Source organism: Copidosoma floridanum, unplaced genomic scaffold (assembly GCF_036245765.1).
Source record: "Copidosoma floridanum isolate Cflo_tuat_1 unplaced genomic scaffold, Cflo_Japanese_pri ptg000020l, whole genome shotgun sequence".
NCBI classification, from domain to species: Eukaryota; Metazoa; Arthropoda; class Insecta; order Hymenoptera; family Encyrtidae; genus Copidosoma; species Copidosoma floridanum.
Window position 1 is genome coordinate 1,887,562 of NW_028321897.1, and position 26,621 is coordinate 1,914,182.

The window sequence follows — 26,621 nt, forward strand, 5'->3', positions numbered from 1 at the left end:
GAGACTATCCCATTTTTATGAGAGAATTAAATAAGCTTATATTCCCAAGCAAAAAAACAACGGATTTATGACATAATCTATATACTATACATTGTGTAAGAGAGAAATGATTGTACGGTAGATTTTTTTAATTATTATAAAAAGTACGAGAACTTTGATAAAATACCGAAATAACGAGTCTGCGTACTAGGCCAACATTTTTTAAATTCTTAGTGTTTCACTTAACTAATTATAAAACTATTTACGTTATTTTTTTTTACAAAATTTATATGCTGACGCAAATTTTTATGTGTACAACTTCAACCAATTTTAACATTTATTTCTTTACAATAAAAAGTGTAAAATATAATTTGCAATAAAAATCACGAAATGAGATGCTAAATAATGAATGAAATTATTATTTTGAAAATAAAAGACGATTTTTCTTGAGCATTGATTTGTTTTTATACACAGCTACAATATTAAAATTTTCAGCCATGCAACAACTCTCTAGGTGCGCATACTTTTGACCTGAGTTATTTATGCCACTGCTCTTAAAAAACTTTTAAAAATTTTCATTTCCTTAAAAAAAAAAGGAAAAAAAAAAATAAGTAGCAAAACTACAATGCAGGGCCCATTACAAAAAAATTGGTGGATACGAACGTGACGTCTAAACTTAGTTTAGGACTTTTAGTTCAGTCTTGTGGAACATATAGCAGAATAATATTTGACTTTCTTAATCATTACCTAGTATTCTCTTGTACTGCAAAAAAGTTTAAGGTGATATACATTTCCAAATTTCAAACCGTACTGTGTTTATAATAAGATCTGAACATGTTGTTTCATAAAAAAATTATTATACATTTAATACGTTAAATACAAAAGGCCGTGGGACAAAACAGGTTGTTGCGGTCCAGCTGTTCAACGAATGACTTAGTATACTTATGTGTCCCTCACTTAATAGCATCTTTAGTTTACTTCTCAGATAAACAAATAAAATGAGTTAATATAAACCGTTAAGATAAATATTCACGGCAAATATTAAGTAATGGAATCATGTATTACAGGTTAATTATTAACCTTGACAAGTCTTGAAGCCACTTGTTTAAAAATTTTAAGTCAGTTCAGTAGTTCTACGAATGTTAATACCAGGAGAGCGTAAAAATTTCGATTATCTACAAAAGTATGAAAAGAGCATTGAATATTAAAAAATAGATTTATCGCCATAGGCCAAAAGTACGACTTATGTGTGACAAATCGTATGTAGATTTTTCCGGCATTTTTATTATCCTGGTACGCATGTGTTACATTAAGGTACAAAAACTACTTTTGGACTGATTTTAGTGCTGTTTTGTGCAAATTGTAATGATCAATCGTTATACCCCAATTTCGGTTGAATTATAGTCATGTTTTAGATACTATAAGCTATATATACTTGGCCATGCTAGAAGTGTTGACAGTTGTTACTTATAACTAGGTATGGCGTCGACTCGTCGATTATTCCCTCGAACCACTTGCACCTGATCATAATAAGTACACACTTTGCGTTGGGCTATCCACGTGATTTAAGGCGATTTAAATCACTATTCCAGAGCTTTAAATCACAATTAAATCTTTAAATCATCTTTAAATCAAAGTGAAAAAAAAAATTTTTGGTAAGCATAATTATGTGTCACAGAAACCCTAATTGTTCGTAATTTGAAAGATAAATCCAACCACAGTCCGTAATTCAAAGATAATCGGTAATGATTAGGAATGAATGTACGCAGAGCACACAGTCATGTTAGCATGCGATTCACCCATACAAAACGCCTTATAATTCAAAATACTGTATGACTCCTTTCAAATGACACTATGATTTTGAGTTGCACTTTTGCCTAAATTGCAAATTATTCAACAATTAAACGGTGATTCATTACTAATGTAGATCACACTTTACTTGGTTACTTTAATATTTGAAAAAAAAACAATCTCTGCAAATTAAGTGTGGCTTTTTTCCACCATACTTAGTTGTTGATACCTAAAAAAAATTAGCAAATAGTGTGCCAAAAAACACAAAATTGTTTCAAACAAGAATTCTTTTCGACAAACATTAATCTTTAAAAGTTGCGTATACCCTAAAATGTATACACGTCCATTTTTCGTGACTCTCTTTTCAAATGCAGCAATGGTTTATCTTGCTTCTTGTTATTATAAGTGACTTCAAAGGAACATACTAAATAAGAAACTTGGAACATTATGTTTAAGGATCGAACGATTGAGAAGAAAAACTATTATTTTTCCTATCATTGGCAAAAATTTTTTTGTGATTTACATGGTTTTACTGAGATTTAAGTGCGATTTAATGCGATTTAAACGCAATTTACGTTTTGAATCATGCCTTACAATCAGACTCCTTTTTAAGTAATACCAATGGTAAGTCTTGATTATTTCCAACACTAGTAAGCTTTGAGAGATATACGAAATAATAAATTAGATTCATTACGTCAAAAATTGGAACAAGTAAGAAAAAAATTCATTTCCACTTGCATAATACTTGGCTAAAATTTTATTTTTGTTTAAATGGTTATCACTGCGTTTGAAGTATGAGCTACTGCAATTATTACGATTTAAGTGTAATAGGGACTATAACTTTTTAATTAAATACAATATTTTTAACTTATTTTTTAAATAAAATCAACTCAAAAATTAATGGTAAGTCATGATTGTTCTTAACGTTAGGAGTTTTCGAGACACGTACTAAGTGAGAAATTTTATTCATTATGTCATGGAATTGAACTATTAAAAATGACAATTTTTTTTTCTTTTATAACACATGGCAAATTTTTTTTGTGATTTACATAGTTTTACTGAGATTTAAGTGCGATTTCATATTTTCATAGTTGACGCTTTTGACATTGAATTCGATTTTCAACTTAAAAACGTTTGACAGTTGATTTTCGTCATTACCCTGCGCTGTATTAATTGTGTTGATGGCGTTCTTTAGTTTTCCTTCGACTTCCTTGTCATTTTCTTGAATGTTGTCCATAATTGTCCCATTAGATAATTTACTCGGATCCGTGCTTTCGTTAGCATTGTCGGTGGTACTAACGGTAATTTTTTTCTTACGACGATTCAATAATTTATGATGCCTCAGTGCTTCTTTGGAAATAATATCAACCATTACGCTATATTTGGGAAAAAATTTTTTTCGTTGATCATTTTCTGAATCGCAAGTTCAAGGGCATCTAGCTCGTTATCTTCAAAAGTAAAATCAGCTGGGTTCCGACAGTATTTTGGTCCATGGTATCGCACAATCTCCTCGGGACTCAAGCTCTGTACCAGCTCTGTTCTTATATATGTGATGATATATCCGTCTTTCTCTAACATCTGTTTCGTAACTTTTCTAATGGCTAATTGATTGGCTCTATACCTATCTTCAAGTGCTCTTTTCAAAATTGCCATGGGAATATATCCACATTTTTTTCCGAAATATTCCCAGAGCGCTTGGCTAATGGACTATCTCTTGATGTCATCGGAATCCATATTGTAGACCTGCATTATACGGATAAAACAAATTTACATAACAAATTCTAAGCTTCTCTATTTTTAAATTAATATTAGAAAACATACATTCCCACTTCTGTGACATCAGCACACGGAAAAAGCGTACGTTATTAAAGTTACATAGAAAAGTTATACGAAAACTACTTGTTCAATGTTCTAACATTAATGAAAATTGAAATGGTTCGATCGCCCGGGTTTTGATGGGAGCTATGTATAAAATCAGTTACATCTTTTTTACATTTTATAATGAATAAAATTCCTTAATTAACTATACACCGGTTTTTTTCGTGGGATTCGAAGCAGACGTATTAACTGTAGCTTATAAAAAAGGTATAAATGTTCTTTAAAATTAATTATATAAGTTTAGTCACCTTAAGACGTTATAGCAATATAATAAAAACTTAGCAATATAGGAAAATAGTGCAACATCAGTATCTGATAATAATTAAGCAACAACGAAATGTTGATGGCGCTGCACCGCTTTATACGTTAAAAAAAAAAATCCCTACTTTGATACATTAATATTGTTTCTATTTTATTTAATTCTCATAACTGGGAACTTGTACATTTGCCTTCCTCAAATTGGAATTTCAATGAATCTTTGTTTACGAATGTAGGAACTACCATTTACAACTGTTTAATACATCATTTGAGTATTTTTTAAATAATAAATACATAATGTGATAAATAAACCGATTCTGCACATTGTATGCTAAGGGGGGTAAAAAGTATTCAACCGTGAAAAAGTAAGAAACAATTTATTTATTGTAAAAAATTGCTAATAGCACGGCATACCCGACCCAAGGAACACAAAACCGAGTACAAAATTTGACATGCGTACTTTCACAACAATTTGATACAAGTAATTATTTGAGTGAACAAGAGTGAAATGTTTAAAAAAACGTTATAATAAAATTTACTATACAGAAAATCGTTTTTTAGGGTAAAACCGATACAAAGTCGGCTCGGCATTGTATAAGAGGTCACAAATTGTTCCTCACGTTAGGAGTTTTCGAGACACGTACTAAGTGAGAAATTTTATTCATTATGTCATGGAATTGAACTATTAAAAATGACAATTTTTTTTCCGTTCATAACACATGGCGAAATTTTTTTTTGTGATTTTTTACTGTGATTTAATGCGATTTAAACGTAATTTACGTTTTAAATCATGCCTTACAATCAGTATACAGTGCCGAACACGATAGTATGAAGCAGCCGAAGGGAAAAAAGAAAAGACTTGTACTACAAATTTTGAATTAACTATAGACAGTTTTAGTGATTCAGAATTTACAAGTCATTTAAGACTTCCTCGAGATATTGTAAATCAGCTAATTCAATGGTATGTTGATTCTGATTACTGCAAACCTTTAAAAAGTGGTAAGTACTATCTCTATTAAATTTAAAAATTAAAGTTTTTATAATACATGTAGATATATGTATATATATATATATATATATATATATATATACAGAAGGCATTTAAATAATTTCTAGAAAATGTCAAGCATACATCACCCCAAAAAAAAATGTACTGCTATCTATGGTTCGTTGGTCATCAAGTTGCGACATACAGGGAGGTGACCAACTTGTTTGATCTGTCAAAGAGCAATTTATTTGACATAATATCTAACATGTCAGATTTCATTGGTAGCTCCAATGTTTATTTTGTGTTGTTCAGTGGCCAAAGATTCTTCTTCGTTAGGCCATGTAATAAACATAGGAGCTAGACTTCGTCATTATCGGATGAACTAGAAGACGAAGATGAAGAAGAAGACGAAAATATCAAACAATCGTCTACTTCCATTGCTTCCATACTTTACTGTAACTTCAGTTAACCTTTACAACGTTCAGTTAATAGTAAACACAGAACAGCTGATAGTTAACGGGGGTCGCCCGAACTTGACAAAAGAACGCTCGTTCTTTGGTCGAGTTCGGTCGAGCGGCGAGCGCGGGTTGACGCGGTTGGGGTTGGCTAATAGTGCGCATGCTCGGCTTCTCAAAATCGAGATCAGAATAACGCTGGCAACGTGGTTTAAACTAGACAAAAATGAAATTGCATTAACGTCAGTGTTTACCAGATTAGCGTCACCGGTGCCGCGTTATCCGTTAACACAGCCGCATAATACGAGGCATAACATGATATTTTTTAATGCAGTTACGTTGTGATTACAGTCTTATAGTACCACTTTTTAGTTATTAGTTTGCGCCTAGTGCTTTTTCACTCGTTTTTTGTGCCATTCGCTCGTCTCTTCGTTCGTCTTAATACAGGGGAAAACTTGTGAAGCAATCGTCTACCTGGCCGTTCTACCAGGGTGTTGTGTACTGAACTACACGGAACTACATGTGCTGAGTGTTTAAGATGCTTTGTTCGAGACTGTGTTCCCATATATTCGTGACAGCTAATAAAGAGGATTGCCAAGAAATGTCGAAAATTTCCATCAACTCCGAGGTACGTAATACCAAATTTATGACAGTAAACAATGCTTGAAGTAATGTAGTTTAAAAATTAGGGGTTAAGGCTCGGTTATACGCGAGGTCATACAGGGATTCTCTTCGTAAAGGAGATAAACAGCACCAAACAAATCCGTCCGGCTTGAACCGGCTAGTCCCCACCACGCTACCTGACCCCGTCACGACTCGGTCACGAGCACAGGAAGGGGGAAAGAAGAAGGAAGCTAGGACTCGAGCCTGAGCAGTCGGATAGGAAGAAGGCAATACAGTGCGTTCTTGAGCAAATTTAAAAATTTCGACTGCTGAGCCGATCATTAAGATTGTTTTATTGTCAATAATTTTTTATAACTATTTACTACGAACTGTTTGTGTATACAAAAAGACGAGAAAAGCTGTACTGTCCGTAAAAAAAATTTTTTCATTTTTCGAACTGTTAGTTAAATTTTTATTCTACCTTGGGACCACGCTTATTCGGTAGAAAAGTATCAATAAAAAATAAAAATAAAAATTATGTATGAGGCACACATTTTTTTCGATATAAGTGTTTTATTGAAATACAAAACTTGTCGTTATTGGCTCAGCAGCAAGCTCCAAGGCGAGCTCGGCCGAGCTCAGCGGTAGAAATTTTTAAATTAGCTTAGGAACGCACTGCGTTACCCCCTCCTTTCCGACTGCTGAGGCTCGAGTCATAGCTTCCTTCATACTTCCTTCTTCTTTCACCCTTTTAGTGTTCGTGACCGAGTCGTGACGAGGCCAGGTAGTGTGGTGAGGACTAGCCGGCTCAAGCCGGTGACTCTTCTCCTCAATCGCTGTCTGTTTTACATGAATTCGTTTGTTGCTGTTTATCTCGAGACTTTGCGTTGATCGAAGTATAACGGCAAACGCTGTTTTATGCATTATTTTGCGCTCGTTCGATTAGTGAAAATAATTTTCCGTCAAACGTCATTGTTTACGCGATGTAAGCTGTTGTCGAAAAAATTTTGCGAGATAACGTCACTTCCGCCTCGACTTTTACAATGTTTTAGTCTCGGTTTTAGTCATCATAGATATTTTTAACGAATCAGAATATTCACACTGAGAGCCCTGTACGTAGCTTAAAAATTTTTATTTCTGGTTTGCAGGTCAAGACTTAGACAATATACACAGTTACTTCCCCTCCCCCCAACGTTTTCATATCAAGTTTGCAATGGACGAGTGCTGAAGTAGGAAAAATTAACGAAAGTGCGCATTAAACTGTGTAGTAATAACACAGTTGGGTAGTGCTCTACTTCGCTCTACTTAATGCACCTCGTAATTCACATTAGTTTTTTTTCCCAAGTTCTACATGCTATCTTGCTTAAAATACTTTGTTACATGTATGTTAGTGCATACTGCTAGCAAAAAATATCGTCAGATGTTTGTCCAAAAAAAATTTTTTTTTTACACTAAATTCCTACACAAAAATTATTATAATTTGAAAAAACGTTTTTCGACTTTCGAATCAAATTACTAAATACGAGTAGTCGAGAGAGATGTTTGATGCAAAAAAATTATCTATCTACACTGTTAAAAAATAATTGAATAATATATTTATCAATACTTAAAATATTGATATTATAGTATATGTTTTAATGTTTGATTTGAATAGAACTTGTTAAAAAAAATTTTACCTTTTTCGCCTCGTTTTTCGCCCAGCTAATTACTATAGTTAAATTGTTGTTACATAAAGTAGGCTCCATTTGTGACCTCTTATACAATGCCGAGCCGACTTTGTATCGGTTTTACCCTAAAAAACGATTTTCTGTATAGTAAATTTTATTATAACGTTTTTTTAAACATTTCACTCTTGTTCACTCAAATAATTACTTGTATCAAATTGTTGTGAAAGTACGCATGTCAAATTTTGTACTCGGTTTTGTGTTCCTTGGGTCGGGTATGCCGTGCTATTAGCAATTTTTTACAATAAATAAATTGTTTCTTACTTTTTCACGGTTGAATACTTTTTACCCCCCTTAGCATACAATGTGCAGAATCGGTTTATTTATCACATTATGTATTTATTATTTAAAAAATACTCAAATGATGTATTAAACAGTTGTAAATGGTAGTTCCTACATTCGTAAACAAAGATTCATTGAAATTCCAATTTGAGGAAGGCAAATGTACAAGTTCCCAGTTATGAGAATTAAATAAAATAGAAACAATATTAATGTATCAAAGTAGGGATTTTTTTTTTTAACGTATAAAGCGGTGCAGCGCCATCAACATTTCGTTGTTGCTTAATTATTATCAGATACTGATGTTGCACTATTTTCCTATATTGCTAAGTTTTTATTATATTGCTATAACGTCTTAAGGTGACTAAACTTATATAATTAATTTTAAAGAACATTTATACCTTTTTTATAAGCTACAGTTAATACGTCTGCTTCGAATCCCACGAAAAAAACCGGTGTATAGTTAATTAAGGAATTTTATTCATTATAAAATGTAAAAAAGATGTAACTGATTTTATACATAGCTCCCATCAAAACCCGGGCGATCGAACCATTTCAATTTTCATTAATGTTAGAACATTGAACAAGTAGTTTTCGTATAACTTTTCTATGTAACTTTAATAACGTACGCTTTTTCCGTGTGCTGATGTCACAGAAGTGGGAATGTATGTTTTCTAATATTAATTTAAAAATAGAGAAGCTTAGAATTTGTTATGTAAATTTGTTTTATCCGTATAATGCAGGTCTACAATATGGATTCCGATGACATCAAGAGATAGTCCATTAGCCAAGCGCTCTGGGAATATTTCGGAAAAAAATGTGGATATATTCCCATGGCAATTTTGAAAAGAGCACTTGAAGATAGGTATAGAGCCAATCAATTAGCCATTAGAAAAGTTACGAAACAGATGTTAGAGAAAGACGGATATATCATCACATATATAAGAACAGAGCTGGTACAGAGCTTGAGTCCCGAGGAGATTGTGCGATACCATGGACCAAAATACTGTCGGAACCCAGCTGATTTTACTTTTGAAGATAACGAGCTAGATGCCCTTGAACTTGCGATTCAGAAAATGATCAACGAAAAAAATTTTTTCCCAAATATAGCGTAATGGTTGATATTATTTCCAAAGAAGCACTGAGGCATCATAAATTATTGAATCGTCGTAAGAAAAAAATTACCGTTAGTACCACCGACAATGCTAACGAAAGCACGGATCCGAGTAAATTATCTAATGGGACAATTATGGACAACATTCAAGAAAATGACAAGGAAGTCGAAGGAAAACTAAAGAACGCCATCAACACAATTAATACAGCGCAGGGTAATGACGAAAATCAACTGTCAAACGTTTTTAAGTTGAAAATCGAATTCAATGTCAAAAGCGTCAACTATGAAAATATGAAATCGCACTTAAATCTCAGTAAAACTATGTAAATCACAAAAAAAATTTGCCATGTGTTATAAAAGAAAAAAAAATTGTCATTTTTAATAGTTCAATTCCATGACATAATGAATAAAATTTCTCACTTAGTACGTGTCTCGAAAACTCCTAACGTTAAGAACAATCATGACTTACCATTAATTTTTGAGTTGATTTTATTTAAAAAATAAGTTAAAAATATTGTATTTAATTAAAAAGTTATAGTCCCTATTACACTTAAATCGTAATAATTGCAGTAGCTCATACTTCAAACGCAGTGATAACCATTTAAACAAAAATAAAATTTTAGCCAAGTATTATGCAAGTGGAAATGAATTTTTTTCTTACTTGTTCCAATTTTTGACGTAATGAATCTAATTTATTATTTCGTATATCTCTCAAAGCTTACTAGTGTTGGAAATAATCAAGACTTACCATTGGTATTACTTAAAAAGGAGTCTGATTGTAAGGCATGATTCAAAACGTAAATTGCGTTTAAATCGCATTAAATCGCACTTAAATCTCAGTAAAACCATGTAAATCACAAAAAAATTTTTGCCAATGATAGGAAAAATAATAGTTTTTCTTCTCAATCGTTCGATCCTTAAACATAATGTTCCAAGTTTCTTATTTAGTATGTTCCTTTGAAGTCACTTATAATAACAAGAAGCAAGATAAACCATTGCTGCATTTGAAAAGAGAGTCACGAAAAATGGACGTGTATACATTTTAGGGTATACGCAACTTTTAAAGATTAATGTTTGTCGAAAAGAATTCTTGTTTGAAACAATTTTGTGTTTTTTGGCACACTATTTGCTAATTTTTTTTAGGTATCAACAACTAAGTATGGTGGAAAAAAGCCACACTTAATTTGCAGAGATTGTTTTTTTTTCAAATATTAAAGTAACCAAGTAAAGTGTGATCTACATTAGTAATGAATCACCGTTTAATTGTTGAATAATTTGCAATTTAGGCAAAAGTGCAACTCAAAATCATAGTGTCATTTGAAAGGAGTCATACAGTATTTTGAATTATAAGGCGTTTTGTATGGGTGAATCGCATGCTAACATGACTGTGTGCTCTGCGTACATTCATTCCTAATCATTACCGATTATCTTTGAATTACGGACTGTGGTTGGATTTATCTTTCAAATTACGATCATTTAGGGTTTCTGTGACACATAATTATGCTTACCAAAAATTTTTTTTTTCACTTTGATTTAAAGATGATTTAAAGATTTAATTGTGATTTAAAGCTCTGGAACAGTGATTTAAATCGCTTAAATCACGTGGATTTTGGGCGATAAATATCCGGAATGTTCACTCCTGCTCACGGGCGTAATGTGATCGAAGGGCGCTGATCGTGGACGGGCCGTTTCCGTTGCGAGCTAAGCTTAGCCCACGTTGAAAATAGATTTCGGAAAAGAATAAACGAGATAATTAAATTAATAGCGGCATATGTATCAATCAATTAGCATATGTACATTTACTGACTGAGTGGAGCGTTCAGCTCAGCAATGGCACTTGCTCGGACTGACTGTGCTACGCAGAGCACTGTGTACATGTATTTCCTTTAATGCGAATGTTCTAAGATATTTAGGTTTAAGTAATAATATATGATATAAGAATAGACCATTTAGTCTCTGCAGATAACAACATTTGAATATAATATAAGGTATAAATCTCCTTTTAAGTATAAATGATAAATTTATAAATGTAGCACAGTCTCTAGAGCATTGTTTTCATACAAGTATAAGTTGATGGCTGGTAAGAAAATATCAATCTATAAGTAACGTTGCGTATGAAAAATTAAAACGTTAATTCAAATGAGTAACTGTCATTTAAGTATCACAGAAATTTTGCATAGCAGTTAATAAAGTAATAATTCCACAGCGCATTTAGGCATTTGTTCAGTTTCAACTAAACAGATCGGCGCAAAGCCTTGACTTTATAAGAAGCGAAAAAAGTGATAAAATTTTGAGAAATCAAAAAATTTCTATTATTTTTCTGAGAACATTGCGTTTTTACAAATACATTGAGTTAACACTGGAAACAGTTTTTAATCATCTAAATGTTGGCCTAAGGTACTGTCCTCGGTTTTTCACCAATCCTACATCGACAGGTGGATTTTTCTTCTTGCAAAGTAGTGAGAAAGTTTTCCCTTTTCGGCGCTGTATGGTGAAATAAACAGATGAAAGTAACATTAGGTGTACAAAAAAATTTGACACAGCATTGACTAAAAATATTAAAAAAAAAAAAAAAAAATTATGAGTAACCTTTGTCCCAATAAATCGGAGATTTTTTGCATTATATGAATCGCAGTTGTTCTAAAAACAGTTGTAACTATAGAGTCCTTTATAAGCTAAAAATGAAAATGGTAGATTTTTGTAAAAATAGTATTAAATTTTTTTTTTCTCTGCGTTACTTTAAACATAAGTCGTATTTTATCATTTATTTACACCCTACGCCCTTCCTACTAGACGATACGCCGAGTGTAGCGCTAGCTTGATATCAGACTAGCACTGTGTCGATTTATTATTATCTGACGAGAGCGACAAATTATTAAATTTGGTAACAAATCAGCGGCAATTTATGGTGCTGATTAGGAATGGGAAATTTAACTTAGTAGTGCTATCTTGATACACCAAGTACAATTCTGATGAAAGTATACTATCACAGCCTGTGAGCCCTGCCAATTGTACATGCAATCAGATGCATTACTCGTGTATTAGCAACTTTTCCCAATCAATAAATGTATTTATTCTTTTTGCATTACTTTAGTAAATCTTCCTGTGTCTGTTATTTGCTCACACCTATCCTTTAACGAGAAACACGACAGTTACGAGCGATTTAAACTGAAGTTAAAAAATCATAAAATTTTCAGTGCATTTTTAGACAGTAAATTTAACACACGCACAGGAGTATGTATACCTCATGCATTTGACGGCATTCGATAAAATTTTTTTGTTGGAAAAATTTAACGAGTCAAAGTTGTAAAAAAAAAACTTGTGAATGTTTTCTGCTGGAAAACCAAAGGTTTATTGCAAAAAATTGTTAAGATTATGCTTTAATTATCCTGGGAACGTATTATTTTTTTAAATTAATTCTTACACCAAGTTTCTGACGTTAAAAAAATTACATAACACTTGCGTTGGGTCTGATTCTGCAGATTTACGTAATTCTGCTGTTAGATAAGTGCACTGGAAAATTGCGGAAGTATTACATGAGACTTTAAATATTAATTATTTACTAAAAGGAATAAATTATAATAGTTATTAGAGAAATAAACAGAAATACTTTTACACTTAGTTTTTATTCATTTCTTGGTAACTCAGTGTTTAAAAATATTTTTACATGCACATGCCTAAAAAAAAGTTTAAAAAATACATACAGTTAAGTAATAGTACAATAAATGCATTAATACTTCATAAAATAGTTATGAAACATTTACTTACGAGTATAAAATTTAACTCACGCAAGATTGACTTCGTGATTCACAAATAAATACATAAAAAAATTAAAGAAAATACAGTGATACATAAAATGACAAGATTATCATGGCATATGTTTCGTTAATTATCTTTGGCAAAAATTAATTGTGCTCAACTCCTAATATAAAAAATTGTGTTGATACTAATTGAGTAAACATTTCTGCCTTCAGATAAAGATTTGAACAATACAGTGTGCTTATCAAAGCGGCTTTAAAATTTGAATAGTATTTGACTTTGTTGCCAAATCTGTTTCTTTCCATGCAAAATTACTGGATTCGGCAAGTTTTATTGTATTCTGTGTCTATTATTTTGTACGAGAATCTTTTTTTTCATAATTATTACACTTCCTTTTCAATACGTTTAGTTCCTTCTTTAAATGGCGATATTTTGTTTTCAAATGATTGGCATATTCGAAGCGATTACGGAATTGTATTCTCAGTTTTCGACAAGCCGCACATCTGACGTGTAACGTTGCCATCTTTTGATTCTCTTCTTCAGTGATGATTCCAGAGCAGCATTTGTCTCGGCTGCAACAGTCGAAATAAGCAATGTAGATATACATACCAATAGTAATAACATGTATTCATCAAGAAAATTTATACACATGTAAAGTGTATCTCTGGTGTAAGTAATTTAATTCATTATTAAAATGTTTGATGACAAAATATATTTACCTGCCATTTTCGGCCCCAGTGCATATTTTAATTTTTTCTACTTTATCTAACAAGTTTAAAATGCACTCTGGTGACAGAAAGTCATATTTTATTTCCATGCATACTTCTTCATCACCAGTTTGAATCTGCAATCGTAAAAAAGTATCTGTTTGAATACATATTAATAAAAAACTTCATTTGTTTAACAATTTTTCGAATTTAACTATAAAAAGTACAATTAAATTGGATTGGCGAATATTGCGAGCAACTTTAATATCATTTGAATCATTTAATTGTTTACTTTGCCCACAGTTTTGAAATAACACCTTGAAATTCAAAATGTCAAATTCATCGTGAAATTCAAAATTTTTATGAATACTCGTAAAATATCAACATATTTATACGTAGTATACATTTGTTAATACCCTACAGCTGAGTGTGTGTAAAATATAGTGTTCTAGCTTCTAGCTTTGTATACTTCAACGATCCAACAGTGTTTTTCTGACTTTCGATTGTTGCGATTAAAACATAAAAGTAATGTGCCCTAACTGAACATGTGCATTGGCAACTTTTGTATTCTTTTTTTGAAAAAGTTTCCACTAATATTAAAGCTATATGTAACTATTACAGTTTTATTTTAAAAAATTTGCTCTGCGTCATAAATAGTTTTTAAAAAAATTTTAGGTGCCATCAAATGGTGGACACTCAACTATTGTGTCTAAAAATTACGAGAGTACTTTAATTTAAAGTCAAAATTTTCTTTTACACTCCCCTCACAGTCAAAAGTGTACGTTTTTCTCACTAGTTCAGTAAAAGTTCTTCAAACATATTCGGGCAAAAATATGAGACATATGTCTCGGTGTTTGGTCCAATGAACCTTTTTCCGCAAGATATGTCAGTAAACATTGATATAACTTTCAATGTGGGCGGCCAAGCAATAAACTATATAAAATGTCATAATTCGGCTAAAGTGGAAACTAAAGTGAAATCCTTTCGAATGTAAAACATTCGTTCAATTTAATGCAATCCATCAAAAGTTACCTAAGATCATAAATAAACAACAGATTTTTAGGAAGTATCTATCAAATATATTTTATCCCAATTTCAATATTAATTTTTGAACTACTGAAACTTCTGATCCAAAGCAGTATACTAAACAAACTTATGACTTATCGACGGAATTTTATTTCTTTTTAAAAACAAATTTTAAAATTGATCGGGCCCAGTCATGGCAGTATGAGTGATACAGACAATACACTGATACTCTACTTGGGCTATCGGAACGTTTTCGAATTGTACATTTTGGACGCTATTCCAAAATTGTTGGATACTAAAGCGAGAAAATTCCATATAAATAAAGAGAGATGATAGATCTTACCGATGCAGTCAAATCTTCATAAACTTGTACAAAACATCTAATTTTTTTTGTTGTGCAATCTATTTGTGCGAAAGTAATTCCATTATCTGTACTAGTAAAATGCATCCAGCTCCAAGTTTTTGGTAAGGGATTTTTGAGAATGTAATCTTTAATACTTCGTATCGTTACTTCTGACGACATCTCACAAAATAGTTGTGGAGAGGGTGGTGCTTCTCCAACATTCGTAAAATCGACATGTGAATTTTCTTCAATTGACTACCACAACAAAAATAATTTTTATTATAAAACATGATAGAAAAATGATGACTGGATGAAAGCAAGTTTTTAACCATACCTTATTGTTATCATTTGGAACTTTAATTTCTTGTGCGTTTTCAAGTTCATCAAACTGTAATAATTAATAAACTTTAACAATGAAAATAAATCATTTGTAATGTGAACATTGTTTTTCACCTTCTTATCATTATCAAAATGATTATTGAGCATTGGAATAGTAAACATAGCTGCTACTCGACTATTGAAATAATAATACTGATCTGGTTTCGTTCTATCAACAAAATACTGATGATCATTGGACAGAGTTTCGTTTAAAATACCTTCGTTCAAAGCTTCCTGTAATGTACACTTATTATCAAATGGTCTTGTTTAATGACATCAAAAAAGGGAGCCTTAAAAATCCATACCATGATTGGTGAGTCACTTTCAAAATTATCATGCAACGAGTCACTTATACCATTACTAATTAAGACCTCCTGGAGCATGAAATAAAATTTTGTTTTAGTTTTCGACTGAGTGGCACTAGCTCGGTACATTAGAAATCATAATACAAGTTGTTTGAACAAATTATTCAGCAATTAAAATTACCTCTACATCCATTGATGTCATCTCTACCAAAGATTCACTTGATGGCAATTGACCGATTACCAAGTTGATGTCATCGGCTGCAGTATCAGTTTGGATACTTTGCGTTATTACAGGATCCTACAATACAAACATTAAAATAACTCCTTAGATTTTTCTTTATTGACTGCTTGCTTTGCGTAACTGATACCTCTTTCTCCAACGGTGTACTGTCTTGTTCAAAAATATCTTTGGGTATCGCATTTTTGCGCAATAAATATTTGTTCCTTGGAAGAGAAAATATAGAACCGTCCGGTAAAATTGTGTCGTCACTCTTTATCACATCTGTCACTGCAAAGTGCAGTTCGCAGACTTTTTCATTGTGCTGAAGTTCCTGATGTAGTGCATTGCTCCATTGCCTCAACAAATCTGTGGTCTGCAAAAATAGTATAAGTAATTACACCTTTTGGTAATCAAACAACTCTTTGTCGAAAGCCTTAAAATTTTAATTGTTGAGATTAATTTTTGGAAAAATCATCAGCGAAAATATGTACATTTTTTAAAAATAACATCAATATTGACAATTATACCTTGGGTACAGTAAACAGTGTAGCAGGCTTGAGTCCTGCGCGAATTTTTTGTTGTTTATCGGAAACGAGACCCGATTTGCAACCACGGACCACGCAACGCACTGTCATTTTTATAATTTCAACTATTGTGTTACTTTTCCTATGAATGTATCATCAAGCAAACTCGATTCTTTGATTTACGGTTGATTCTGTAGGAGTGATAAAACATAACCTCATTCGAGCCAACCACCCCCGCAACACAAACATTGACAGACTGATGGTGATGACAGAATATAGAATATATCTCTACTTATGTATATAATATTCTATATATTCTCTGCCTCTGCTTATGATGACTGTATTTTTACGATTAGCAAGGTTAGGCTGCGTTTACATGTACATACGCGAAATAAGAATAGTCCCATTATCTTTTTCAAGGAAACTTCATTGAAATGACTAAGTATAAGGTCGTTTAAGAAAAATAGTCCAACTCAGGACTCAGGACATTCACAATAATCTAATACAAAAAAAAAAAAAAAAAAAAAGAAGAAACTAGAAAATAACAAAATTAATACAAGTGAAAAACGCACTTCAGTATTTGCCGTTTTGTGCATACAATGACTTATTCATCATATTATATTTTCCACACACATAAATGCAATTATATATTTTTTTACAAATGACAGAGTATTTACACTATTAATCTAAAAATCTATAGGCATGTATCCATTATGTATACTGCTTATTTTAAATATATCAGATATGTTTACAATATGATCACTTAGACGTATTTCATTCAAATGAATGTAGTACAGAGCAACAACGTATTGTTCATTGTGTGTATAGCTACTTGTTCATCATCTCTCTCAAGAGAAACACAATTTAAATGATGCACAACAATCACAAGACTCACAGGTGATCATCTTTGCATTGCTCGCACTTGTTCGGTAACTTCCTCCAACTTGGCTGAACATTCTTCGATGGCATTCAATTGAAATTCCAAGTGAGTTGAGATTAATGCTAATTTTTTTAAATTAACTTCGGCGTTCTCAAAACCTTGTTCTTGTTGAGCAAATGTTCTGGCAGAATTCATTAAAATCTGTAACAAAATAATAACTCGATAAATAATGGCATTTGAATAATTTACCAAAAAAACTTTTACCTCGTTACTTTTAGAGCCCCTTTGGATCTGTCTGGCCAAGGATGAAATGTTGTTGATGTTTACTTGTATCCTGTCTGCTAGACGATTTTTTGACTCCACAAATAAACTGCGAGCACTAGTGCTTGAAGCTGATGCCATTATAGCACAATACTATATCATGTTCCTATTATGATTCAATATTCTATATGGTTTATACATTTTTTTATTCACTGCGTGGTTTTAGTATTCATGTTTTTGTATAAAGTACCTAACCCTATATTTTAGAGCAATTGACAGATAAAAAAAAAGACAACTCAAGCGTGCGGCCAAACAACACACCCGCCTAGCGGCAAATTCAAACATTCTAAGACCAATCAACGTGAATTCAAGCTCTTAAGCCCCTTAAACCTTTACCCCAAGTGCTTAAACCCCATAACCCTGTACTCTTAATCCCTTAAACCAAATGACCCGATCAATAACCTCTGCAGGCCTTTTACTCCAAGTGCTTTTACTCTAGAAAATGACTTGGGACAAATTCGATTTTTTTAAATAAGAGAATGTATCTATAAAATTATGGCAAACTAATGTTTGAATGACTTACATAATATTTTAAGATCACTTTTCTGAAATAGTTCACTGGACTTATAGGCTAGTATTTATCCTTGTACAATACAACTTCAGTAATACTTTCAAGCTAAAAAATCAAATTGAGTTCTATCTACTACACGTACAGAAGATATTTAACAAACTTTTAGGTGAGTAAGAATTAACTAATAAGCGAGACTCAAAAATTTTATGAAAATAATTTCAACAAAGATTTTACATTTACATAGGGTTACTAACGAAATTTTGGCACAAAATAAATAACCTTTAAATACTGTAAAAGGCAAAGATAAAAAAAACTTTAAGAAAATTACACTTATATTGCAAATATGAAATAGTAAATAAACGAAAATCGAGTATTTTGATCAATTTTTTCAATTTTTTCAATTGGTTTTGCTTTGAATGGTCCTAAACAACATCTTTTTTAAGAGCAAACCATTAAAATGTTGTACAAGTTTTTTTCCTTTTCTTAAGATAAGTAACTTTTTAAAAGTTGATAAGCAACTGTAATTATTAAAATTCTTACCCAGGGATATTTTGTTCAAGTGCTGAAGAGTACAGGGTTATGGGGTTTAAGCACTTGGGGTAAAGAGTTAGGAGCTCAAGAGATTTGGAGTGGAAGATTATACTTGTTAATAACTTTTATTTATAAGCTAACCGAGTTATTTTAATCACTAATTATTTTTTCAACCTACCAATACTATTTTAATGTTTTACAAGTTATTTCCTTTTTATGTAATAAGTAGCACTTTTATTTTCAATAAAAATATGAAATTATTAGCTAATTAAACCCTACAGCCCTACACCCCGGGTCATTTGGTTTAAGGGATTAAGAGTACAGGGTTATGGGGTTAAAGCAATTGGGGTAAAGGTTTAAGGGGCTTAAGAGCTTAAATTAAAGTTGATTGGTTTTAGAACGTTAAAATTTGCCGCTAGGCAGGTGTTCCGTTTGGCCATGCTGACGTGGTTATCGACAACGGATGGACACTGCATGACTTCAGCATTGTAAATGCTGACATGATGGTATAACTGAATCTTCGACCGCGTGGTGGCATGATTCGCTCCCGCAAGTGGCGAAAAAAGAGTCTGGTTAGTATATATAGACCAAATTGACAGAATTCGTTCAGAGGTGTGTGCACACTGGCTCATGACGTAAGTCTACAGTCACCCACGTACACGGATGTGGTTTGAAAGCATGGCTACGTTGTAGTAGCTCACCCATCCATACATAGAGGTACCGAAGTAAGGTAAACTATGACGTGGTGAATGACTGCTGGTGCGTACATATTTTTTGTTTTTATTTTTACGTTTCTGTTAAAAACCAGTGTCCTGCTTTATTTTTTGCGTTTTTCCAACCCAAATTAATCTCTTTTTTTTTCATTTCTTCTTGCAAAGGGTGAAAGTTCTGAGAAATCAAGAAAAACTTACATCTGCAACTTCAACTTAATATAATTTTTCTGTAACTTTAATTGTTTAACTTTTTGAATTTGCAGTTTACGATTATATCATTATCGAAGCAATTACAAACAAAATGCTTAACGTGACTAAGTAATTGTTGTTGTGAGTATGTGTGACAATAAGTTATTTAAAGTTATTTTATTAAATAGCGGCTTCTGCAAAATCTTAGTTACTCGTTACAAAAACCTAATTACACTGATTCACTTGTACTGCATTCTTCTGAGTATGGACCATAAATAATAGTTTAAAAACTTAAAAAAGAACTCCATGATTTTTTACTTGTAATTTTTTTGGTTTACAATCATCCCAATTGTGCAAAAATAAAAATCAAACTTATTTTCATCTGCAGTGATTTCATAAATAAAAAAACAAGTTGTGATATTTTTCTAATTTCAATAGGATATCGTGTCTCGTCTACGTGACAAAGTTGAACTCAAACAATTTTATTTTTAATAATAGGTAGGTACATAAATGTCCCCACCAGTATACAGGCTAGTTAGCTGGTGATTTTCTTCAAACATGTTAACACCGAGGTATATTTATCATTTGAATTATTTGACACTATTTGTCAAGCTCTCTTTCATGGTAAATCTATTTGTACCACAATAAATAAATAAGAAAGTGTCCATAAAGTACTAAATCTTTTTTATTTTTTGTTTGGGAAAATATATTGGTAAAAGTTGTAGGTTGTAAGAACAGTATCATACAATTAAATTCACCGGATATTAAAAATTAATCACAAAATGCAAGTTCTTTGAGTTAAACATCTTAAAAAGATAATTAACTCTTGAGTGCAATAGTCCAACAAATTCTCTTATAAAATTAGTAAAATAGAGTTAATGGCTAAGATGTACGACGAAAATAATTATTAAAAAAAATTTATCCAACCATTACAAAAGACGATAAACCTCCGATATTAAGAGCAACTTCACAGATATTCAATTGTGACTTATATGTTAAGTAAAAAAAAAATCAGATATTCCAGTCAACATAATTATCAAGGGTACAAAATATCATAGTGATTTGGTCGATACAGTAAATGAACCGTTGGTATGGATCCTTCAGGAAAATCATGTGCTACTACTTCAGTACCAGCAGTTCTATCCATATATCGTACACGAATACAGGTACCTAATGCACTGCTCATGGCAATAATGTGAATGTGATCAGACTCTTTATACATTGGCTCAGTTTCCTAAAGAAAAAAAAAACAAATAGATTTAATTATTGATTCATATATTCATTATAATGATACAGAAGAATACAAAGTTTATCACAAATAGTAACATTGAGCACAGTTGAAATGATGTAGTTTAATTATTTGCAGAGCAAGTTACAAGTACAAACCTGATGACAAAATTCTTCGACAGTACGACCGCCTTCAATAAAATTCTGATAAAAGTCCTTTTCCTTTTGTAGCTGTCCAGAAGTTATTAACCGTAGATAAACCACAACATAATCTGAAAATCCTTGGTCGTTGAATAGTTTATGAAGCTCTGCAGAGCCATCTTCTGCAGTACCGACTTTTTCAATAACTTCCATAAACTGTACAAAAAAGGGGAATAAACATAACATTCCAATTTGGAGAATAGTATAACAAACTAGCTTACCGTGTCGTGAAAGTCATCGACTGTAAACTTGGGAAAACCTAACGCAAGCAGTTTATCTTTACTTGTTAGTGCATATGTGTGAAATTTTTTGTATTCCTCCTTATTGTTGATTAGCTTTTCCAAATAGGCGTAGCTAAAAGCTCGGAAGAAACAGTTGCCATCAGGCCTCGTCTTTCTGAAATACGAATAAGTCTCAGCTAGGACCTTGGCCTTTGTTAAGTACACTATGTCCCCTTCGTATTCTTTTTCCAGAGCTTTCAGGGACTCCTTTTGCCCAACCAGAGATATACTGTCTTGAATCTAAACAAACATCGAAACAGTTTTATTACAAAACCTAGTAGATATTTTGAAATCGGTAAAAAGCAACGGAGCCTCTTTGTAAAAGCTTGAGATAGTAATTCCAGGTTCTAAAATTTATAGCCTTAACAACAAATATACAGCCAATAGTAACCTCTTTCTCGATGCGCCTCTGTTGCTGAAGGATGAGCTCATCCTGATTGACTTCTAAGAGAGAATTGACAAGAAAAACGCCATAAAATTTGGATGAAAAAATAGACAAACGCATTAAATAGAAACAATAAAAGAAAAAAAATATGAACCTGTTGTCTCTCCTGATTTGGGTTGCTCCGTTTCGTCTTCCATTACTCGGCGACTGTTGATATACCTCGGACGAGGAGGTGTTTTATTTGTCGGTTGTACGGTATCACTACTCAACGACAGACATTTGGATGAAAAAAGTCGAAATAATTCAACAATCTGGATCCCGACAAACACCAATGCCGAAATCAACGCGTCACAATTTGCGCTATGTTGCAAATACCTATCTATGACTATATACATTTATATATATATACACGCACTCTGAGCTATGGCAATAATAAAGGATTACAGTCGATTCATTTTGAATCGACTTGAGTCGAATCTCATGGATAAAATCAAATCGACCCCGTAAATTTTGTCGATTAAAAAAAGAAAAAAATTTATAAATAAAAATTAGATTTATAGGTAACAGGTAAATCACTGACTTTTCTCTTGAATTTGCCACTTTTTTTCACCACTAATAATTCGGTAACTTTTAACATTAAATATTTATTACTCTTTCTGTATCTCCAGGGAAATTATTATACCATTAGATTTTAATAAACAAAGTTCAATACGATCGAATTTCAACAATTTATACTTGTATTGTCTAATATACATTCTTATAATTTTACTTTCTGTCGTGAAAATGTTATTATAATCACTTAAGTGTAGGGCTCATCATTTTGTTTAAAGAAAACATTAAAAATAAAAAATATTCTTGCTGTTGAACTCAAAAATTATTGAAGTCAATTCATAGTCGGTTGGAATAAAATAAATATAAAAATTCAACATTTTACCCTACTATGATATACGAATTAAAAAAAAAAAGTATTTTATAACAATTCGAGTTAGCTGACATTTGACATTACATTGTACCTTTAATGCATGCATGATATTGTGATTTATTTGATTTTCTAGGTCTATCTATGAATCGTTCAGTTGCAATTAATTGTTATGGTTTTACAGTGAATTATGCCCCTAGTCCGGTAATGTACAGAAAACGATTTTAGATTATAATACTGTGAGCAGAAAAGAGTTGCTTCGATCTGAATTGCAAGCAAAAAGTCTATACTGCTTCCTGTCCACAGGCATGTTTCTTTGCAGGGCAATTAATTTGAGCTAATTTCAGCCGACATCTAAATAATCCATTCACTTGTATTGAATTTAGTGATGAGTACCACCAGACTTACTGTCAAAACCGTCTTTATTGGTATATGCACGTACTCATGGGGTATTTATCCAAATTCATGCCAATTTACACACAAGTAAAAAACTTGAACTGCATTTGTCATGAATAATAACGTTAACAGTACACCACGTATGTCAACTAATTAATATTCAACAAAAATTCATCGCATACAAATGTGCATAACACAGCATTAATTTTGTAATGTTAACAATTAAAATGTTACATTCAACCGAATTAGACATACTTAGCATAAGAGAGAAATGAAACAAAGAAAATTATTTTGAATGCGTCTTGTCCTAATTGTAAGTTTTTATACTTCACAAAGGACAGTATGGGAGATGTAGATGGCAATATATGAAATAAAATAGAGTGATATAAATTTTAAAGTTATATTTTAAAAAATTTACAATAGTTTATTCGTTCTCCTCAGAACGCAGACGAGCATTGGCGTTCGTTATGCGAATAGACAACTGCTGAGCACGCTCGACTATCGATTTGCGCTTCTTGCTGCTGACTGCATGAGCAATTTCTGCGCAAAATTTGCGGTTCTGCATCATCAGGACTTCCAATTCCTACAAAAAATTGAAAAAAAAAAAATATATATATACATTATTTTTGTTTACTGTACCTTAAAAGCCTAAAACATATGTATTTTATGCAAACTTTGTCGAGTATCATGAATGATTTAACTAAACTTTCAACAACTTTTTGTCAACTTTTATTGATGGTACCTTCAAATATGTTACGTTGTGAAATGTAAATTACGCAAGAGTAATATATCATAGAAAAACCCTTAGAGAAGTATATACTTTACTATTAATATCTATTTTAATTAATATTGAAGTTTCATAATAGAATAAATAAGTGTGTCTAACAAATCACTAAAACCTGAGAAAATCACTGGCATTTCTGTAATGGTCTTTGATTATCAGTTTTGAAGTTATAAGAAAATTCAAATTAGCTATGATTATCTTTAGTTTTTTTCTTTAAAACACACTACCACAGTTGAAGGAAACTACAATGCTATGACTCCAACACAATAATCGATTATGATCTAAATACTGAAACTATAACCAAACGATCTTTAATACTTGTGTCAAACTCCTTAAGAACTTACTCACATGTCCATATAACATTTGCAAGATAAATTTGGAAATCTTCTATACTTCACGTAGAAAATGAGCCCATTGTCATAACACAAAAAAATTGAGCATTCAAGACTAGACAGTGAATTTCGTTAAATATAAACAAATGTAATACTGCGACACTGTTCTATTTTCACCAATATCACTTAACACACAAATCAGCCCAACACATGTGAATTTTATTGTTTACACGAGCAATCCTAAGTTGTTAAAAGCTTCAGTATGATAAAAAGCCCACCTTAACGTTGTGAACGAGGACTTTGCGGAATCCGGTAGGGAGCATGTGACGGGTCTTTTTGTTGCTTCCGTAACCAACATTGGGCATCAAATACTGGCCCTTGAAACGCCTGCGGACTCTGTTGTCAATACCCTTGGGCTTCCTCCAGTTGCGCTGTGAAATGTACACAATAATGATAATGAATAAACTTGAACCAGTGCAAATCTCACATGGAATCGCACATTGAATAAACTAGTGAAAATGAAATTCAATCATCAACAAGTATCACTTATCTCACCTTAAGTTTGTCATATCGATCGCTCTGGTGCCTGATGAATTTCTTCGTCCTCTTTTTGACGATTTTAGGCCTGTACACTGGTCGGATTGCCATTGTTAGTGACGTTTACTGTGACAAAAACAAAGAAAACAGTTAAAACACTTCAGCAGTCGCAAAAGTCCATGCTGTTGATATCACGGATCCCGACATCCTAACCTCTGCTTCGAACAACAATAACATTGTTACATTACATGATAAGAAAAAAAATAGATTCAAAAGTAAAAAGACGAATTTTTTGTTTGGGAGTAGAAAGTTATACTGACGTACGATTTTTTGCGATTCTTTAAAAATTCAAGGATTAATTGTGGAAGATAACCTACCGCTTCGAAGGAAACGTACCGCGGAAAGAAAAGACGGCTCTCTTCTCTTCTCTCCCCCTACCCCCAGTTCCAACTTCCTACAGCGCTTTTTTTTTTGACGATGTCAAAGTAGGAAATGTAGGAATCCGTAATAATCGATTTCACTATTGTCGATACATGAACTGTGATCGATATTTTGTGAGGAGTCGATACCTTATTCGATAGATTTTGAATCTCGAACTTTGTACGAACAATTCTAATAAATTTATGCTTTCATAATGTTAACCGCTGAAAGCATCAGTTTCAATTCAACAATGTTAAAAAAGCTCGTTAGTGTAGAAACACATGTTAATTTCATTCATCTCACTACTAATATTATATAACAATCCAATAAGTAAGCTAATTAGATAGGCTTGTTCATTAAAATCCTGTATCCGAAATTGTTTAATCTCTTGGCTCAAAATTATGAAAAATTGATCATATAGTTGTAAACAGTCATAAAACATTAGCTATTTCTTATTTCTGCCGGAAAAGACGACAGAACAATTTTCGTAAGTTACTCAACAGAGTCATAATTTTACATTAGTAATCATGCTCAGATAGTACTATCACTTAGCGATGATAATTAACGACGCTTTTGTAATGAAATTTATCTCTATAGCTTTAGAGTTCAATAAACAAAATTGATTTTTCAATAAACAAATTGACGTACATTTTTAACGAAACAAAACGTTATATCTCTCAAAATTATCACGTGCATTGACCTGAATCTTATCTTATTGTTCGTTTACTTGTCTTTTAGTATCGGTCGAAAATAAACAAAGTTTAAAAAAATGTTAGAAACACGTTTTATTATTTAAAGTAGTAAATCAAATCAATTGGAAAAATTTTATGAATTTGATCTATTGATTTTTTTCATTTGTAACGTAAACTTTGGTTTTTTCCTTAACACCATATATAGTTTCATTTGTTTTAACATTCAAAATTTATTGTATCTTACAGAAGATATTTTTTTTCTCTCTTGAAAAATTTTCTCTTTGCTCAAGAAATGGACATATTCACCACTTTTTTTCTTTTTTACCAAAGAAAAATAATAATAATAATATAAAAAAAGGATGTTTCAATAACTAAAGTAAAACAATATTTATATTAATATCATTATACCTACAAGACGTAATAAAACATTGAGTTAAAATCTATTGAACACAATGTCAGCAACTTTGTTTTGATTTACGATTACCCTATATTTTTACTACAAATGAATTGCATATTATATTTCAGAAATAATTGACAGTAAAAATCCTTCGCAAACTTTTTAGGAATTAAATCTAATAAGCTCGTCCATTGATTTAGACTGTAATCCTATGAAATACAATCGTTGTACAATATTATTAAATACATTTAAAAATATTTATTTTGTTCACTAGGAATAAAACCCTTGTCTAGCATATATACGATTCAAATCATCTCTTTTGTCAATAGAAAAGCATTGTTGTGTATAAAAACCTTCAGGGTTTGAGAGTGTACATCGTTTAGTTTTTTTTTTATTTTATTTTAGTTTTTTTTACTAATTTTAGTTGGCTCATCGAAAAAGTGATGTTTGACGAAGACAGCAGTGCTTTGGGGGATCACTTTGATCTCCCGAAAACTGTAGTAATTTTGACTATTTTCCAATTGATGATTATATGAAAAGTTTTACTAATGGACCCTATTGCCCGTGTATATTT

At 31.9% G+C, this 26,621-nt stretch overlaps 4 protein-coding genes across 6 annotated transcripts; all 4 read right to left on the reverse strand.

Annotated features, from left to right (window-relative positions):
- Nucleotides 1-12,710: 12,710 nt before the first annotated feature.
- Nucleotides 12,711-16,572, reverse strand: LOC106642019 (uncharacterized). The gene is made up of 9 exons (XM_014356647.2): nt 16,335-16,572; nt 15,956-16,180; nt 15,769-15,885; nt 15,588-15,656; nt 15,358-15,516; nt 15,239-15,292; nt 14,905-15,159; nt 13,548-13,672; nt 12,711-13,400 (listed from the first exon to the last, which is right to left on the reverse strand). Exons 1-9 carry the CDS (start codon nt 16,440-16,442, stop codon nt 13,178-13,180), a joined length of 1,335 nt encoding a protein of 444 aa, XP_014212133.2. The 5' UTR covers nt 16,443-16,572; the 3' UTR covers nt 12,711-13,177.
- A 391-nt stretch (nt 16,573-16,963) lies between these two features.
- Nucleotides 16,964-17,790, reverse strand: BORCS7 (BLOC-1 related complex subunit 7). Its single transcript, XM_089593929.1, has 2 exons — nt 17,476-17,790; nt 16,964-17,412 (listed from the first exon to the last, which is right to left on the reverse strand). Exons 1-2 carry the CDS (start codon nt 17,611-17,613, stop codon nt 17,233-17,235), a joined length of 318 nt encoding a protein of 105 aa, XP_089450055.1. The 5' UTR covers nt 17,614-17,790; the 3' UTR covers nt 16,964-17,232.
- A 2,353-nt stretch (nt 17,791-20,143) lies between these two features.
- On the reverse strand, nt 20,144-21,958 carry LOC106642015 (ubiquitin thioesterase otubain-like). Of its 2 annotated transcripts, none has more exons than XM_023389725.2 (5): nt 21,725-21,958; nt 21,577-21,626; nt 21,126-21,425; nt 20,863-21,060; nt 20,144-20,710 (listed from the first exon to the last, which is right to left on the reverse strand). In XM_023389725.2, exons 1-5 carry the CDS (start codon nt 21,765-21,767, stop codon nt 20,513-20,515), a joined length of 789 nt encoding a protein of 262 aa, XP_023245493.1. In that variant the 5' UTR covers nt 21,768-21,958; the 3' UTR covers nt 20,144-20,512. The 2 variants fall into 2 exon arrangements, with proteins under 2 accessions (XP_023245493.1, XP_014212130.1); XM_014356644.2 differs by having other exon boundaries at nt 21,577-21,629.
- A 1,313-nt stretch (nt 21,959-23,271) lies between these two features.
- On the reverse strand, nt 23,272-24,983 carry RpL32 (ribosomal protein L32). Of its 2 annotated transcripts, none has more exons than XM_014356630.2 (4): nt 24,916-24,983; nt 24,557-24,664; nt 24,280-24,432; nt 23,272-23,468 (listed from the first exon to the last, which is right to left on the reverse strand). In XM_014356630.2, the coding sequence occupies exons 2-4, from the start codon at nt 24,647-24,649 to the stop codon at nt 23,310-23,312; spliced, it is 405 nt and encodes a 134-aa protein (XP_014212116.1). In that variant the 5' UTR covers nt 24,650-24,664; nt 24,916-24,983; the 3' UTR covers nt 23,272-23,309. The 2 variants fall into 2 exon arrangements, with proteins under 2 accessions (XP_014212116.1, XP_014212117.1); XM_014356631.2 differs by having other exon boundaries at nt 24,863-24,918.
- Nucleotides 24,984-26,621: the final 1,638 nt, after the last annotated feature.

Excerpts from the sequence above, each read along its gene's own strand:
- BORCS7 (XM_089593929.1), bottom strand. The coding sequence starts at position 17,613 with ATGGCATCAGCTTCAAGCACTAGTGCTCGCAGTTTATTTGTGGAGTCA. Across the intron at positions 17,413-17,475 it reads GGGGCTCTAAAAGTAACGAG|ATTTTAATGAATTCTGCCAG; the intron begins GTAAAAGTTTTT and ends ATTTTGTTACAG.
- LOC106642015 (XM_014356644.2), bottom strand. The coding sequence starts at position 21,767 with ATGGAAGACGAAACGGAGCAACCCAAATCAGGAGAGACAACAG. Across the intron at positions 21,630-21,724 it reads CAAATCAGGAGAGACAACAG|AAGTCAATCAGGATGAGCTC; the intron begins GTTCATATTTTT and ends ATTCTCTCTTAG. Across the intron at positions 21,426-21,576 it reads AGAGGCGCATCGAGAAAGAG|ATTCAAGACAGTATATCTCT; the intron begins GTTACTATTGGC and ends ATGTTTGTTTAG.
- LOC106642019 (XM_014356647.2), bottom strand. The coding sequence starts at position 16,442 with ATGACAGTGCGTTGCGTGGTCCGTGGTTGCAAATCGGGTCTCGTTTCC. Across the intron at positions 16,181-16,334 it reads CACTGTTTACTGTACCCAAG|ACCACAGATTTGTTGAGGCA; the intron begins GTATAATTGTCA and ends CTATTTTTGCAG. Across the intron at positions 15,517-15,587 it reads AAAGTGACTCACCAATCATG|GAAGCTTTGAACGAAGGTAT; the intron begins GTATGGATTTTT and ends TGTACATTACAG.
- RpL32 (XM_014356630.2), bottom strand. The coding sequence starts at position 24,649 with ATGGCAATCCGACCAGTGTACAGGCCTAAAATCGTCAAAAAGAGGACG. Across the intron at positions 24,433-24,556 it reads ATCGATATGACAAACTTAAG|CGCAACTGGAGGAAGCCCAA; the intron begins GTGAGATAAGTG and ends TACATTTCACAG. Across the intron at positions 23,469-24,279 it reads TCCTCGTTCACAACGTTAAG|GAATTGGAAGTCCTGATGAT; the intron begins GTGGGCTTTTTA and ends AATTTTTTGTAG.